This window comes from Ambystoma mexicanum, chromosome 2q (genome assembly GCF_040938575.1).
Source record: "Ambystoma mexicanum isolate Mex_15411 chromosome 2q, UKY_AmexF1_1, whole genome shotgun sequence".
NCBI lineage: Eukaryota > Metazoa > Chordata > Amphibia > Caudata > Ambystomatidae > Ambystoma > Ambystoma mexicanum.
The window spans coordinates 411,208,376-411,226,446 of record NC_090924.1 but is presented as its reverse complement, the minus strand read 5'-3'; the positions used below and the strand labels follow the sequence as shown (position 1 = coordinate 411,226,446).

The 18,071-nt window shown below is 47.7% G+C and overlaps 1 protein-coding gene across 1 annotated transcript; it reads left to right on the top strand.

The window, feature by feature from the left end:
• The first annotated feature begins 272 nt into the window (after nucleotides 1–272).
• Nucleotides 273–17,165, top strand: LOC138568717 (olfactory receptor 1G1-like). The gene is made up of 3 exons (XM_069646499.1): nucleotides 273–643; nucleotides 6,552–7,095; nucleotides 17,043–17,165. The coding sequence occupies exons 1-3, from the start codon at nucleotides 273–275 to the stop codon at nucleotides 17,163–17,165; spliced, it is 1,038 nt and encodes a 345-aa protein (XP_069502600.1).
• Nucleotides 17,166–18,071: the final 906 nt, after the last annotated feature.

The window sequence follows — 18,071 nt, the reverse complement described above, 5'->3', positions numbered from 1 at the left end:
TGTACACAGGCTTCACCGTTGCTTGCCTATGTTATGTGTTTGTAAACATACCAAATCTATAAAAGGGTTGGTAGAATGGAGCTGCAACTGCAAGTTTAATAAAAAACAGTTCCGTATTTTTCGAAGTATGATGATAATCCTAGCACCAAATTGCATTGATATGTTAAATACTGCCATTTATACTGCACTCCACTGTTCCACTCATCTGAAAAATTGCTCTCCTTCTGTTTCCTTCTTAAATATTGTTGTCCTTCCTTCTTGCAGACGGAATGATGTATATTGGCGTTGTAAACCAAACAGCTGTGGAAAGATTCATCTTGTTGGGGCTCTCGGACGACCATAGACAACAAACAGCACTTTTCGTCTTATTTCTGGCAATGTATGTTGTAGCTATAGGCGGAAATGCCCTTATTGTTTCCTTAATTGTGGTTGACTCTCAACTTTACACACCAATGTACTTCTTTCTGGCTAACTTGTCAAGTCTTGATATATGCTTGACCACGGTCATCCTCCCCAACATGCTGTCGAACCTCATCACAGAGGATAAGTCCATTTCCTTCGGTGGCTGTATTACACAATTCTTCTTCTTTGCATTTTTAACCACAGCTGAAGTTTCCATTCTAGCAGTGATGGCCATTGACAGGTATTTTTTTTTAAAACGTATTTTATTGGTTTTGATAGAAAAAAGAAAAAGAAAACGTGCAATACAACAAGAAATCAACATTGGTTTGAACTGGGGAGGAGACGGTGAGGGGGAAACAAGGGGGGGGGAACAAACAAATCAACAACAGTCTTCATGTTGTAGCAAACTTACAGTGGACGGGTGGGTTAGGGGCAATGACCCAAAGTTTCAGGAAGCAAGAGGGGTCAAACACAGGGGTGGTTCCACCAATGCCGGCATCCGAGCAGTGTCAATGCAGTGGTGTGGGACTTCAGGGGGGTTTGTAGTCAGCGCTGAAGCGTATGTCTCTGAGGAGGGCCTTCCATGATTCCAAAGTGCCACCTTCGGTTTCGCCACTGTTCGTGATTCCTTCCTGCCAGGCCCTGGTTTCAGCTGTTGTCCATCTCTCGAGTTCTTTGAGCCATCTCTCTTGCCTGGGGCCCGACGGCGTCTTCCAGGCCATCGCTATTGTTCTTTTAGCCAGGATACATGAGATGTCCATTAATTTAACAGCGTGCTTGGATTTGCTAGGTCTGGGGTAGGTCCCCAGGAGGCACTCGCCAGGAGTCCATTCGTATCTTGTCATTCCGGCGTCCATGCAGGTCTGTTTGGCCTTGGACCACAGTGCCATCGCCTTGGTGCAGGTCCAGAACATGTGAATCACATCTGCTTTATCATTCCCGCACCAGGGGCATGCAGGGGAGGATGTCTTATTGAAGGAGGCAACCCTATGTGGGGTCATGTATGTCCTGTAAAGAACGTTCAATTGGATCTGGCCAAACCTGGTGTTCCTGGATACTTTTTTGGGAAATATCAGCGCTCTTTCCCATTCTTTATCTGAAATCGGGGTCTCAAGGTCCGCCTCCCATTTTGTCCTCAGATCTTCGCATTTAGGGTTGGTTTTATCACATAGTCTGCTGTAAAGCCTGGAGACAGGTCTCCAGCCGTCCGAGAGGTCATGCATCTCTTGTAGCAGAGGGTCAGGGGAGGGCTCCTCCGGCCATCCGGTCCATTGTTTCTTAGCAGTTTGTTTGAGGCGATGGTACCAGAGGAACTGGCCCGGGGGAATTCCATCGGCAGCCTTAAGAGATTCGAAATCCCTGAATTCTCCCTCCTCATACATGTCGCTCCATGTGCAAATGCCGGCCTCTTCCCACCTCCTTGCCGTAGAGATGTCTGCAGCCGTTCGACAGGTGTCTGCTAGGATGGGATTGTCCGGAGAGTATGGGTGTCGTATTCGCCTGATGCAGCAGGACCTGGCCCATATCTTTCTTCCCAGGTCAATCACCATGGAGGGGACCGGGGGTTGCCATGTAGGGTGCCATAGGATCTCCTTGGGGATCACATTGTCCAAGGGTTGCCTCAGCAGTTCGGTCTCTGCTGAAGGCTCATCCGAGAGCCATCTCGTTATGTGACTCAGCTGGGCAGCCAGGTAGTACAACTGGAGATCCGGTAACTTTATTCCGCCATCTTTGTGTGGGAGAGAGAGGACGGACAGCGACAGTTTATGCCTGTGTGGGCCCCAAAGGAAGTCCCTGATGATGGCCTCCAGCTTCTTGAAGAAGGACGGTCTAATGTAATGGCAAATGTTTACGAAGAAATACAGGAATCGGGGGAGTACGATCATCTTGACAATCGCTGCCCTGCCCACCATGGCCAATGGGAGCTTGGACCAAAACTTTATAGAACTTCGGAGACTCGTGATGGCGGCCTCGGTGTTGTGTTCATGCATGAGTAGCGGGGTGTGGCTTATGTTGATCCCCAAATAACGGAACTGGACCAGTTGCCAGCTTATTCCTATCTCTGGGAGATTGTTTTCCGGAATGTTGCGTAAGCCCGCCAAGGGGAAGGCAGAGGACTTATTCCTACTAAAGCGGATCCCTGAGTACTTCGCATAGTTGTCCAGTATCTCCAACGCGGTTGGCGCGTTAACTTCGGGGGAGCTTAGGTAAAGAAGGACGTCGTCTGCATACAAGGATATTATGTGGTGTGCATTGCCCACCTTAATGCCAGCATCGAAAAGCTGCTGCCTGAAGTATAATGCAATCGGTTCCAGGCCCAGTATGTACAGCATGGGTGATAACGGGCAGCCCTGCCTTGTTCCCCTTTGTATATCCCAAGCCGCTGAAACCACTCTTCCCGTTCTTACTCTCGCCGTCGGGGAATTGTAGAGGACCTCAACCCACCTGATGAAGCCCCCTCCAAAGCCAAATCTTCTCAGGACCTCCCTGATCCACTCCCAGTATATGGAGTCGAAGGCCTTGATGGCGTCGAGCGACAACACCGCCAGGTCCTCGTCCCTGTCATATGTTTCGGCCATTACATGCTGCAACCTCCGGAGGTTAGCAGTGGTGTTGCGCCCAGGAACGAATCCGTTCTGATCTTCGTGAACGATGGAACCCACCACCCTGGCTAGCTTGCGGGCCAATATGGATGTGAGGATCTTGGCATCGTAGTTTAGCATAGCCAGAGGGCGATAGGACTCACAGTCGGTGGGCGATTTGTGTGGCTTGAGCATGGGGACTATTATGGTTTCCTTCATGGTGTTGGGGAGAATCCCATCCGTGTGTGCCTCCTGGTAGACCTCGTGGAGAACTGGGGCAAGGATGGACTCATACGCTTTATAGAACTCAGGTGGGAGGCCGTCACTGCCAGGGGCTTTGTTGTTGGAGAGGGACCTGATTGCCCCTTGAACGTCCTCAAGAGTGATCTCGGTTTCCAGCTCCTCTCTCTGCTCGAGCGAAATGTGGGGAAGTTCTATCTCCTCGAGTGTGTCTATGATGTCTGCAGCAGGAATCTGGGTCTTGTGGGTATACAGTTCTGTGTAGAATTTAGCAAAGGCTTCATTGATCCCTAGCTGAGTCGAGTGGGATGACCCATTAGCGTCCCGTATCTCCACTGGGAGATGTTTGGGGTGTTCCCGTTTGCAGAGCCATGCTAGTAGTCTTCCCGGTTTGTCCGATTCTTTATGAGATCTGGCGGTGTGCGTGGCGAAATCAAATTTTTCCAGTCTTTCCCATGCCTGCTGACATTCTGTGCGGGCTTCCTTCAGCTTGGTCTCTGTCTCCATAGAGTTGTCGCATGTGGACTCCAGTCGGGAGATCTCAGCTTCCTGTGCTTCCAGGGTTCTCCGCAACTGCCTGCGAGTTCCGCCGGCTCTCGATATGATTTCGCCTCTGGTCACCACCTTCATTGCTTCCCATAATGTGCCCCAGGAGGGGACCGAACCGATGTTGTTCTCCAAGTATTCTTCCAATTTTTCGGCAAGGGTTTCCCTGAACTCGAGGTCCGCAAGTGCCGCGGTCGGCATCCTCCACATGGGGATCGGGGGTCTGGGGCCTCTCATTTGCCATAACATGGTCAGTGGGGAGTGGTCGGAGATCGTCCGCCCCAGGTATTCTGTGGTTGCTATGTGTGGGGTAAGTTCCTTATTGATGAACAGATAGTCAATTCTTGTGTGAACTCCGTGTGGAGCTGAGTAGTGGGAGTAGGACCTGTCGGTCGGATGGTGTTCCCTCCAGATGTCCACTAAGTTGAGTTGCTCCAGAGTTTCCCTCAAGGCACCGGATGTGAGGCTGCTCGGGCGTGGGGGGGGCAGCGATCTGTCTGCACTCGTGTCAGCAACACAGTTGAAGTCCCCTCCCCATATGAAGGTGCGGTCCCGGTACCGAGTCAGCTTCGTTATCAATGTGGCGAGGTACGCCGATATCCCGTGATGAGGGAAGTAAGAGTTGATGAAGCAGACTGGGGTTTGTTCCAATGTGCCCCAAATCGCTGTGAATCTCCCTTCTTTATCTTGTTCACTTCCCTCCATCTGGAAGGGGACGTCCGGGCTTATCCATATTAGCACCCCTCTGGCGTATTTAGAGTAGGGGGACCCTCTAACAGTCCCAGCCCATCGGTCTGCAATTTTAGACATGGCCTCCGTCGTGAGGTGAGTCTCTTGAAGGAGTGCAATGGAGATTTTCTTCCTCCTGAGGTAGGACTGTATACGATTGCGCCTGAGGTATGAGCCCATGCCCCGCACATTCCAGGTCATTACAGTAAGCTGTGCCGCCATCCGGTTCGAGTTTCAGATTTGGTGTGGGACTCTGGGGTCCGACTCCACTTTAGTCTTGTTCGGGTGGGCTGCAGGGGGGATACCACTGCATTTCGTTCATCGGTGTCATGTCCCAGACCCATCTCGGTCTGCGTTGGCAAAAGAGGCATGAAGACTGTACAACTAATAAAACTAACAACAAAACTTAAACTGGTGCGCCCAGCAACTACAACATTGTCGCGGTGCTCAGGCGCTCTCGAGCCGTCGGAGCCCATCCGGGAGTCGGGCGCGAGCTGGGTCAGGCGGGTGCCCAGACCGGGTAAATACTACGCTGGGGGTGGGGCAAGGGCCTGGCGGCAGAGCCGAACGAGGCCGTTTCCAAGTGAAAAAACTGTAGTTGGATTATCTTCTGTATTCCGGTCTCACGTGCGATGTTTCTTACATGGGGGTCGCTGGGGGGTTAGGTCTCAGTCTGTGAGTTGTCCTTGCCATCCGCCAGGTTATTATCCTCAAGCCACATGTTGGCCGCATCTGGGTTCTCGAGAAATACCACTCTCTCCTTGTAGACAACCCTTAGGCGCGATGGATAAAGTAGTCTATATTTTAGGTTCAGTTGTCGGAGCCGGGCTTTTATCGGGACAAATGAGTTCCGCTCTCTTTGTACCTTCTGCGTGTAGTCCGGATAAATGGAGATTTTGGAGTCTCCTCGCTCGATGGGGCCCCCCTCCCTGGATCGCCGTAAGATAGTTTCTCTGTCCTGAAAGTTCAGTATCTTAGCGATTATGGGTCTGGGGTGCGATCCGGGGGGAGGGCGCCTCTGAAGGGATCTGTGGGCCCTTTCGACAGAGAATCCCTGGGTCAATTTGCCGGCCCCTATTTCTTGTAGCAGAAGGGTTTCGACGAAGGATGTGGTATTTACTCCCTCGTTCCCCTCCGGGACCCCCAGGATCCTGATGTTGCTCCGTCTGGCCCGACCTTCGGCCTCCTCCGCCTTTTCCTCCAAAAAGGTGACTTTCCTCTTCAGGAGGACAACTTCGGACTTTATGGCTGTGATGGCCGTGGAGGCTTCCTCTGCCGACTGTTCAACGGTCGCGACCCTCTCCGTTAAGTTGCGAGCGTCTTGGCGGATCAGTTGAATATCGACTTTGAATTCGTCGATCTTGGAGTCTATATGCGTCTTTAGCGAGGCTATAGCATCAAGTATCTGAGAGTGGTTATCGGCCGCCACCTCTTCGCTCGACTGGGCAACTTCAGAGGAGCTGGCCTTGGATTGAGTGGGGGTCTTCGCCCTGGTGGAAACAAAGGAGTCCATGGTGGCGGCTCTGGTCTTGTTCTTGGCGGCCATCTTGGGGCGATGGTTGCGGGTGTTTTAGGCCTCAAAAGTTAGTTCACTTGTGAGATCACTGGTGGGGCCCTTCACCTGGCCAAATATCGGGCCGTGAGCTGTGGTCTGCCCCCGTGTGTGATGGTGTGGTCCGTAGAGGTGGTCTCTAGAAGAGCGGAGCCTCTCTTTTGCTGCTGCCTCTCCCCGCCGAGCCCTGGAATCCGTTGGGGGAGGGGGTACCCCTCGCAGGCACCGCTATGCTGTGCGGGGCGCCATCTTGGATCCAGTAAGAACGGGAGGGGGGGAGAACCGATTCAGGGCCACCGGAGTCTCAGGGGGGTCCAATTTGGTGGGCCCAACAACTATTCAGGTGCAGGGCTGCTTCGCCCAACCGCTCGTTCCTTTTCAGAAGTCGGGGTCGCACGCGAGCCGGAGAAAAAGGATCAGGAAACGGCGTCTCGGCCGGAGCTCGGCGGATCAGCTACCGCTCGCCATCGGCGCCAAGCCACGCCCCCGGCCATTGACAGGTATGTGGCGATTTGTAATCCCCTACGTTACACCACTGTCATGAACAAAAGAGTATGTGTGGCGTTGGCCGCTGTTTGCTGGATATACAGCTGCCTTCATTCCCTGGTGCATAGTCTGGTGATAGCTTCTCTTTCCTACTGTGGGCCAAACGAGATCCAGCAATTCTTCTGTGATATGCCACCACTGCTGAAGCTCTCCTGTTCTGAGACCACCACCAGTGAGCTCATGACTCTTACTGGGACTTTCCTTCTAGGCGTGGTCACTATAACCTCCGTGGTGGTATCCTACATTCGTATCATATACACCATCTTGATGATGAAGTCGAGGGAAAGTAGGCGCAAGGCCTTCTTCACCTGCTCGTCTCACCTCATGGTTGTTACCTTGTACTACGGGACCATTGTTTTTGTTTACCTGCGGCCAAAGTCCAGCTACTCACTTGAGAAAGATAAAGGCATTACTGTGATGTACACTGTTGTGTCCCCCATGGTCAACCCTTTCATTTACAGCCTGAGAAACAACCGAGTGAAAGATGCTGTGAAAAGGGTACTTGGTAGATTTGATGTGTGTAATAAACCGCAGTGGATGCCACTTTAATCTGATTTTCTTAATCAGTGTAGAGAGATGTGAAAATAAAGAATGGTTCTGGAGATAATACACTGAATAATACACTGACATAGAGCCTTCATATTACACACAAAGAATTGAATCTCTGATCTAGTCAATCAAGTGTCTTTTTGTTTTTAGAAAACCCTGGCTACCTCTCCCTCTATGCATTGGCATTATGGGTAGACACATTACATGGCATGTAGGTGCAATCCCAAAGCTTAAGGTAAATCTTTGCTAGAGATTTATTTATTTATTTACTTATTTAATTATTGTGCATTTGTAAGGTGCTTTAATCAAGTAAATTGTGTTTCAAAGCACCCACAGGGCAACAGGGAGGGAACATGGGAATGAAAATCAAATAAAACAATGAAAGATAGAGGCAGATCTACTGGGCCTTGTGAGCATTCAGAACGTGCAAGTGCAGAGAGAGAGAATGGACGAGGGAGTGGAGGGGGAAGTGCTAGGTGTATCAAGAGGGAAGTGCTAGGGAGTGAGCGGCTGTAAGTGCCTAGGTGGAATGGTCAGCTGCCAATAAATAAGTGCAGGCCTGTGGTGGAATAGGCAAGTGGGTGCCAAGGCAAGTGCTGGGAGCAGGAAGAGGCTGAAGTCGATTGGGTGTGGGAAGCCAGGACCCAGGAGGACACACAAGGGACCTGGTCACCAATCTGAGCAACTGTGGGGTTTAGCAGAGGAGGGAGGAAGTAGGAGGTAAAAAGTAAAGTCTTGATGAGCTTCCGGAATTTGAGGAGATCCGGCTCAATATGAAGAGGAAGGGGGAGGCTGTTCCATAGAAGGGAGCCTGTTGAGGAAAGAGATTGGCCACCAGATTGCTATTTAACAAAGCGCTTGACACACAGAGAGTTGGTGCCAGAGTAATGTAAAGATCTGGAGGGAGAGTCTTTAGTGAGAGAAAGTTGTAGATAGCATAGTCCCTGGGCCCAGACAGCCTTATGGATGATGCAGAGGGATTTGAATTTGATCCTTGCAGCAAATGGGAGCCGGTGGAGAGTTTTCGGGCTCGAGAGATACGGTGCCTGTCTTGAGGCCAAGGAAAAGTCTGGCAGCCCTATTCTCGATTAGCTGCAGGGGTCATAGAGAAGATGGGGGTAGATTAAGGAAAAGGCTATTACAGTAGTCTAGCCTAGAGAGAACCAAAGCTCTGGAGCCATTGAGCTTCTGAGGGAAAGTGAGGAAAGGAAGAATTCCTTTGAGGAGGTGGGTTGAAAGTGGGCCTTCTTGGCAAGGTCCTGAATGTGAGAGAGGAAGTAAAGAGGGGAGTCTAAGATGACTCCAAGGTTTCTGGCTTCAGCTGAAGGAGAAGGGGGAGAGCCCATAAAAGATGGCCAGAGCGAGGAGAGGAAAGAGGGGGATCCCAGTCTCGCTGGCGTTGTGGCATAGATCATTGGAAGTACACCAGGACTGTATGGCAGATAGGAGGTCAGGAATGATGGAGGAAGTAAGAAGAGGGTCAGAGGGAAGTTTGATGAAGAGTTGTGTGTCATCTGAGTAACACTGGAAGCTAGGGGAGAAGGTGGAAATGAGTTGTGCAATCAGAGCAAGACAGGCGTTAAAAGGCCAGGGAGAAAGGTTGGAGCCCTGGGGGACACCACTGGTAGAGATAGAGGTGGGGGAGGAGAATGAACCCAGAATATCCAGGGACGAATGATAAGTGAGGAAGGAGGTCAGCCAGTCCAGTGCCTGCTTCGAGATACCAAGGGTATTGTGAGACTATTTTATGAGGATGGAGTCATTGACAGTATCAAATGCAGAGGAGAGATCAAGTAGAATGAGAACAGCTGGAGAGTTGGAATCAAGAGATGCAAGGAGTTCCTCACGGGTGTTGAGAAGAGCATATCTGTGCCTCTGGATGCTCAGAATCCAGATTGATGTTTCGTGTAGGCAACCAAAAAGTTCAGTTTTCTGGGTCAGTTGGCGGAAGATCATCTTCTCCAGGAGATTCCCATGGAAGGGGTTGAAAGATCTGGGGCAGTAGTTGACTGGAAAAGATAGGTCTGCAGAAGGTTTTTTCAGGAGGGGGCACACAAGGGAGTGATTGATGGAAGAGGGAAAGATCCAATAGCAAAAGAGTGGTTGCAGAAATGAGCAAGTGCAGGGGCAAGAGAGCCAATATTGTCCTTGATGGTTTTGGAGGAAAAGGCAGAGACCTGTTTGTAGGAGACCTTCATGGAGCGGACAACTCTGGTGACCTCATAAGGTGTGATAGGAGAGAAGGAGGAGAGAAAGGCAGAGGGAGGATGGGAGGCCATAGGAGGCAGGGGGCTGAGGGAAGGGGAGCTGGAGACGAACGCAAGGGTGCTCAGAATTTCCTGAGCACCCTTACAGTGAAATGTGTGGCCTGTGCATTGCAGAGGGCCTTGGACAGAATAGGTGAGGAGGAGACTGCGGCAGGGTTGGCTAGTTCCTTGCAGATTTTAAAGAGTTCAGCCGTTTTGTTAGATGCACCAGAGACGTGAGCCTGGATGTGGGCCCTTTTCTTGGTGCATATGGAGAGTCTGTATTGCCTTTGGAGCAGGCGACAGGCCAGTTTGTCAGAGGGTGAGCCGGAGGTCTGCCACTTCCGTTCCGCAGCTTTGCACTTGCATTTCAGGGTTGCGAGTTCGGAGTCGTACCAGGTGTTATGCTTGGAGGCATGTTTCAGGCAGATCCTCATGACTGGGGCAAGAATGTCAAGGGTGTTAGTCATGGCACAATGGAAGTTGTTGAGAGCAGAGTCAGCATTAGAGTCTCTAGTGGGGACAGAGGGGGGATGAAGGTAGATGTGAAGGCAGCAGCTGACACTTGTTTCATCTGACAGATGTTCATGAATGAGGTTGGCAGGGCTGGGGGAGGTGTGGTCAGAGGGCCGAGAGGACCCAGTTAAGAAGAGAGAGTGGTCTGACCAGGAGAATGGGGTGATCAGTGGGGAGGAGAGTAAAAGATTGGTGTGGATGACGGCATCAAGAGTGTGCCCAATTGAGTGGGTAGGACCAGAAGGGTGAATGGAGAGGGAGAGTGAAGTGCAGAGGTTACGGAAGAGAGTGGATTCCATGATTGAGGAGTCAAGGTGGATGTTGAAATTGACTACTGGAAGGAGTTTAGAGGTGGTTGTGAGGAGGAGAAATCAGCCCATTCAGAGAGGAATAGAATGATAGAGCCAGGTGGCCTGTAGGTAGTGGCAATGGTCAGAGATGAGGTGGGAGAGATGACCAGCTTGAAGACCAGGCTCTTGAAGGAAGAGTAAGGCTGGGTGGGTATGAGGGAAGAAGGGACCCAGTCAGGGAAGGTCAGAGCAGCCCCACCACCAGCACTGTTAGGGCGAGGCTTGGAGATGATCTTGTAACCATCATGAAGAAGGGAGTCAAAAAGCAGTGACTGAGCTGGCATTGAACCACACCTCAGTAAGAGTGAGGATATCGAGGTCAAAGTCTTCAAGGAGGAGGCAGATGCCAGCAGAGTATTTATTTTGCATTTTTAAAGCGCTCACACAGCCCGCGGGCATCGAGGCACTGTTACAGGAATTGTTTGTTTTTTTGTTGTTGCGTAATTGTGTTTTTTTTGTCTTAGTTACGTATTTATAACGCGCTTAAGCACCCAGAGGTTTCTAAGCGCGGACCCGGGGATTGAACCTGTGTTGCTTCGTGTAGTCTTGCTTCCAAGGCGCGCACGTTGCCATTAAGCTATCCTCCTGGGTTTAAAGGCAGAATGAGCATTAAGTGTGACTAGATGCAACAGGTCTCCACCTTTGAAGGTTTTCCTAGGAGGGGTACAAGGGTGTGGTACACCCATTAGAGGGGGGGGGCAGAGAGAGTGGAAGAAGGAGTAGCATTTGTGGGAAGGAAGTTAATGATCTATGGTAGGTGCTGGTCAAACAGGAGGCGGTTGGTTTGAGGACCCTGAACCACAATAGTGTCAGTGTGATAGACATTAATGATACACCCAGATGATGCGAAGCCCACCAAGAGGACTTCCCAATTAGTGTCACCATTAATGGGTGAGGATGTGAGAGGAGAAAGAGTAGAGTCGAGATGAGGAGTCCATAGATCTGGAGAGGGGACAGAAAAGAGGGCATCAGTGTAGATCTGTCTGGAGGTTGTGCTGACATAGGTGTCTGTGACTGGTAGACCAGGGTTAGTGGTCAGAATATCTTTTTTAAACTTTTTTTTTTCTCCAGTATTTGTGAAAGAGGGACTATAGGTGATAGTGTAGCAGTTAGAAAAGATATGGAGATGGTGAGTGCCATGGGGCGGCAGAAGGTTGTTGGAGGAAATTGGAGGGGCTGCAAAGCACAATCAAGGCACAAAGTCACCATGCAGCCTAATAGCCAAGGCAAACAAGAGAACAGATGCAGTGGGAATAAATTAAAACAAACAAGGCTTTGGATTTGCAAAAAAGACACACAATGCAATGCAGAATGGGGTGCAGAGAAGTTAAAACACACCTAGCTTTGAATTGTCAAGATGTGATGGTAGAAAGCTCAAGTGAGATCAAGTAAGGCAAGGAAGGTGGAATGTTGTAGGCACACCGTAGTTCAATAGTTGTTAGGGTTAGTGGAGAGAAAATGCCAATGTCCAGCCATCACTCACTGGTATTCTGCCGGGTGCATAGAGTTGCAGAGGCTCAAGTTTGTGGGGTAGCAGGCTGCCTTCCTGGGTACTGTTCCATGGTTTGCTGCAGGGAGGAAAGGAGGAGGGGGCTCTCCAAGCCCTCACAGACACAGACAGGAGCCATAAGATTGGGCCTTAGGTGGGGGCTGGTGTTTGCCTGCCTGCTACCTAATTGGGCAATAGGAGGGGCACTGCATCCAGTCAGAACCACATGGTGTGAGATGGAAAAAGCAATCCAGTGCTACCAAACGAAGCAGCAATTTTGAAAGGTGGTTGTAACAAAGAAAGTATGGCCCAGTTATCAAACCCATAAGGTTGCAGATGCACACTCCACGTGCATATCGCAATTCGTGCCTGTTAATAAATGTGCCTTGGAACGCTAGGCATGATGTAGCGAGCGCCCCTCCATCTGCAATAAGCCCCCAAAGGCTTACATGTGATAGTCTAGTCAGGCTCTGATGCCCCGCAGCTCTGTATGCCTCGTAGTGCAGAGGGTCTGCTGCATGCAGGTGATTTGACCTATTCCCCTCCATGGTTCCATCCCTGCATTCTCTATGGCGTTATCAGGATGCTGGACCTTCCATTTTGATATCACACTTCAAAACGGAACGAAGAAGCTTTGCTACTTGACCCAACTGTTGAAATCCAATATCTTGTGATTTATTCCCGACATTTTGTCTTGGAAGTATTTCAATTCATGAAACACATGAAAACATATCCAAGCATGCTGGTCACCAGAAGAGATCCCTATTTGAACAGGATCCTTTTGCAAGGGGTTGCCACACTGGCACCGAACTTACATGTAGTCCCTTATGTTCAGTATCACGATGACCACTCAAAGTTTTACTTACACAACAGGCTAGAGACTAGGCCAAATTTATCTCGTCCTCCTCTAAGACCTTCATTATATATAAAGCAGTATTCCATCATGGATTGCCACATGTGGTTATTAGCCGGTCAAGTGGCACAGCGCCTAGTAGGTAGCTTTGACATTGGTGCAGAGCTTGCTAACGCAGATTCGAATCCTGGCGGGGCCAAACTCAGCCTTTCATCCTTCCAAGGTCGATAAATGGGCACCACACAGCGTGGGTAATAATAAGCAGCGCTCAGATACCCCAGGGTTCGTAGCACTATATAAATGCCAAATTATTATTATTACTGTTACCACGTGTGTTCATGCGCAATTATGTGAATACCAGTGGTGGGTTTGTAAAGTTACAGCAAAGATGCAATAGTATGAAAGTTTTGCATTAAATGTTTAATAAACATTGTACACAATACATTGGCATGCCTGGTAGGAGGAGGCAAATATATAAGTTCCAGTTATAGTGCACACTAATGCTGAACTACGATTGAAAATGCACAGAATGGTCAACAATGGCTCACATTATCACTCCTGTTGCCTCCACCCACTCCTGTTGCCTCCCTAATGGTGAGAGGGTGCACAAGCCTTCACTTAAAGCACAACAATGTTTCACTGTGCTGAATTCCTATTTCGATATAGGAATCACGATCATGCACTATTTACTTCATGTGAAACTCCTGGAATATTGCATGAAGCAAATACCTCCTGACACACAATTATGATAGATTACATGTTAAATAGTGTCGTTTTTAATATTATCACCTAACCCAGACAAGTGTGATGACAGACTAAAGTTTGCAGCTCATGATAGAGTGCTAATGTACAACCTGGCAGCCCCTTTAGTGCAGGGGTGCCCCACTAGCCATGGGACCTCGTATTTGAGTGACTTTGACCTTGGCATCCTTATGTCTCTGTATAATTGGATTCGTGGTAATCCCTTGCCACAATTTGTAGTTGGATGCACATTGATTGTCACATTGCTGACTCCAGATGCCATAATGAAAAAGGTGATGCAAAATAAGTGCACAGTGTTAAGGAGAATTCTCCAGAATGGCTAATTTCACTTACTTACTGAGTCCCTCAGCAGCTTTGCTGGGTTCCTAGGATTTATTTTTTCACCTGGTAAGAGTGTGAGCCTTTTCTTACCATTCTTACATGTGTTTTGCTGTGTGTGTTTAACATGTTTGTGTTCATAGACTGTGGAGCATCATCTTTTTACTGTGTGTTACACAGCACCTTCAGTGAAGTAACACAGGGTTGTCTTTTAGACTTCCCAACTTGGATTCCATTGTCTGGGACTGGCTACTGTCTACCAGAACACATAAAGTTGCCATTAACTTGATTAGCTTCTGTAAAATCACAGACCCAGTACAAAGCATCTTACATGGACTACTGGAAAGGGGTCATATTTATCCCTTTTTGTCTGTTTCTCTTGGAGCATTGTTTCGCTCCCTTTTCATCAAGACTTGGCTGGTGCTAGTGGTAACTACACTATTTTTCCTACCGCGGTTATCTTAAATAACTTTGGTAATGTTTTAGGCTATCTTGGTAACCTCGAACTTAAACCCGCTAGACCATATATGTTTTATTACGATTCCGGCTGTTTTTATCCGCCATTTCTTTTTGTAAAAGTCTTTCTCTTGTTTTACTCTGCGCGCCAAACCAGGTTTGATTCCTTTGTTCACCGTCTTTTCACAGGCTTACGCAGAAGCCCTCCTTAGGCACCTGTATGGCTGGGAGGGACAGGATGTGAAGGAGGGGTTTAGGACTCCCTGTACAGGCACTCCCTGGAGAACCATGTCGCACTCTCAAATGATTGGCTGTGGTGACTGTCCCGGCGGGACAGCCACCCTGCTGGGTGATTGACAGCCAGGCTATGTGAATGGGGGAAAACTGCACAAAAATCAGGACTCTGGGTCTGGAAAGGCAGAGTGACCACTGGAACAAAAGAACCGACGAGGAGCTGACGTAAGAGAACCCCTACCACGACTGAACCGCCCGGTGAAGCCCTGCTGCAGGTCCGAATCCTCAAACTCCAATGACAGAGAAGATCCTCCAGGAATCTTCTTCCCCTGAGCTGGTGGGACCAACCATTTTGCCCAAACTGCAAGTCAGGACTCCCTCCTCGGGTCGAATTCACTGTACAGAGCTGCAGTGGGACGGATAGCCAGGAAGGTCGGACCCTGCTTGAGTTTTAAGGAGCGCACCTTTTATTTGTTGCTTTGCTCTGCTGCTGGTTTCTTCCCTGGGTAGTGTAGGACCCTCCAGTCTTCCTAATTTATGTCAGTCCGACAGTCGCTTCAGGAACCGTATGCCTGCAGGAACTACCAGGAACGTCCGTCTCAGCTACAGCTTCTTCTCCATTTAAAGGTACTGTGCAAATCCGTTTGTGTGTTTTCGCTCAGCCGTGGTGAAAGTGTGTGAAATCTTTCTCCAATCCGAGGGCTTGTCCTTCTCTACTCTTTAAACTACTTTTCTGCCAACCAACTTTGTCTGGAACTCTTGGCAAAGACTTAACCGCGAACTACCCTGAGCTGAGTGACCTTGAGTCCAATTGACTTTGGCCCTAAGCCTTTTTGATTTGATTCCATCACTGTAGTTCCTCTTTCTAGATTGCGCGGCTTACTTACCTGTTGGTTCTGTTCAATTTCTGCCTAAACTTTGTCTTTCCCTCCCTTTTAAATTTCTAGAGTGCCATTTTGCTCCCACTTCATTTGTGAGCTTAACTGGTCTGGAACCTATTGGGAGTGGTGTGGTGTATTAAGAGTGTGATTTTTAATTTGCTTTACTTTAGTGAAATGTTATACAACTGATGTGTAAATAAATATATTCTTTTACTCAGAAACCTTCAGTCAGTGTTTGTTTGAATCATAGTAGTTGCTGTCCTTTGTGTAACTATTGATACTGCTCACTTGTTCTTGAGATAAGTCTGGCTGCTCAGCCATCGCTACCACTTTTACTGTGTAGTACAGGCTTGTACCAAAGGTGAATGTATACTGTTACTTGAAGTCTTAATTGTGTGTGGGTTTCCCTAAGGGTACTGCATATAAATCTGCCTAACACACAGTGCAAAGACTCCTCAGTGAGCTATCAAAATGGCTGCACATCTGCATGGTAAACCATTCACTACATTATATGTTTGATTCTAGGCTGCTAAACAGCAAATAAAAATGCATAATGAGGTTCACTCAGATGAGATGGTCTAGCACTGTGAATTTCATCTAAAAATGTGATTTCATGTAAAGGCCTGAAGGTGATTTTCTCGCGGAAATAGTGCGTGACAAACACCTAGCGTACAGTTCATCGGTTAATATCTCTTATATCACCACATTAAAATGATAATCGGAGTCTCACCTGTGCTATGCTCAGCAAAAACAAGCAGGTTTTTATATATATAATTTAATGGGGGGATGGGGCATATGTAAGAACGTATCCCTTTCCTATAATATAAGGATATTGCAAGTCAGTGAGGAGTTCTACTGAAAGTGACTTGCAATATCCATTGAACAAACTGTAGAGGGTGCATTATTCCATATAATACATGCGTCCATGTATATTGTGAGAATGTATTATGGAGTGCATGATCTCTTGTTGCTCGCTAAAATGCAAAAGAAATTCCAGCTGTTGAAATGTGGATTAAAATATAAGCTCTAGTTGGAAAATACACACTGATATATAGCTTGTAAAATGTTGCGCACAAAATATGTAAGCAGTTTAATAAAAATGTATTTAATAACCAGAATTTGTGATTTAGTATAAGTGGTATCATGCAGATAGACTCCTGCTCCACTGTTATAAATCCTAGCAGCACCTGCTGCCATAAATGCAAGCTTCGTTGTCAACTAATATTTCTGACTTGGCAAAGCAAATGAGTTGAAAGGAAAGGCATCTGAAAAGTTAGTCATTGCTATAATGCATTGTTTTAGTGACAGTTGGGTTAGTTACTTCTGAGGGAGCTGCTTTTTACACAGTTTGCTGACTATAGCAGCAGACATTATGGCGTATTCAATCATTTTGTTACAGTTGACCTGTACAACGAATATCATGCACAGGCTTTTATACCGAACTTAAATGCTCAGTATAATATGTTCAGCAAAAGCAAACTCTTCTAACGTGCATTCATGGAGTTATCTATCACTTCCAGGACACGATGACAAGTTGTATCAATGACAGAAGAAAGAGATATGCGATCTACACAGAGCTCCATTTTGTCATGGTCATCTTATCGTGATAACACCTACCATGAACATTATTTTGCACATAATGGAAGGAGAATTCGGATTTGTCCAGGTGGAGGCTAAGGATTTACAGAATCCTTCATGATTTGTTGCTCTTGATCTGATTTCCATTTGTCTTCATTTGACCAACAGTGAGGTCAATTTCAATCGGACATGATTACAATGACACCTTTACAGATGACGCAGGCATTCTCCGGAAGTGTACCTGTGCAACAGTACAAAGATGAGAACAAGAGTGAACACACTGAATCCGAGACCAGGAACATAAAGCAGAAGAAAAATAAGAAACAGGTGATTTAGTAAGTTAGCATTAACCTAGAAGGGAAACACTTCAAAACATGGCATCATGGTGTCAGGAAGAGAGTGTGTGTGTGCGCGTGTATGTGTGTGTCTCCATCCGTGATATTGTGTTACTTTCTGCAGTAAGTAAACGCCATTGAGTATGTATAGAAGAAGTGTGCACACATGTAGTATATCATCAATTCATGACACAAGTAGTGAAAAACTACTGCACAGCCATTGCTCCTTCCTCCATCCAGGTAGTCCAATCTCAATTGACTTTCTTTTGAATGGCCCTGTAGATTCACCCAAATACATGTTTGTATTGTCACATGACACCACTCCCACATCAACACACAGTGCAAGTACGGGAAAAGGAGGTAACTAAGATGCCATATATCATCTCTCTTGTCACCCAGGTAACACAGCACGCGCCCATCTTGACACAGAATCCTTAATTCTGAGTTTCCTGTGCCTTAGTCAGGGAAGCCAAAATCTTTTCTGTTCATGGTTTTATGGTTTGCTTTGTTAATAGGAACGGTTAATAGTTATTTCACTGAGGTGAACCTTCCTTAGCTTTGTTTAATTAGGGACACCAGAGTTTGTCTTATTAGTGACAGCTTGAGTAGATCATATATTATCTTGAATGTTTGTATTTGAGGGGATTCAGTATGTTTGGACTAAGCATATTGTTTTCTTTGCTAGTGAGGCATGTTGATGGTATTTCTGCACATTGTATCCGTGTATTCATTTATTAGCAACACCAAGAAAGTTATGGTGGGTTTAAAAAGGTGAAATGTGAAACTAGGAAAATCCATTGGAGCCAAGTCCACACTCCTAGGGGCGCTGTGGAATGTGTGACCCGGCTCCAATGGATTTTCCTAGTTTCATTTATTAATGTGGTCATTTTTGTGGAAAAGATGGGCT

What these genes read in the sequence shown, in the direction of transcription:
- LOC138568717 (XM_069646499.1), top strand. Translation starts at nt 273, where the DNA reads ATGTATATTGGCGTTGTAAACCAAACAGCTGTGGAAAGATTCATCTTG. An exon ending in GCAGTGATGGCCATTGACAG is followed by an intron (nt 644 to 6,551) that starts GTATTTTTTTTT and finishes GGCCATTGACAG; the next exon opens with GTATGTGGCGATTTGTAATC. An exon ending in TGAAAGATGCTGTGAAAAGG is followed by an intron (nt 7,096 to 17,042) that starts GTACTTGGTAGA and finishes ACACCTTTACAG; the next exon opens with ATGACGCAGGCATTCTCCGG.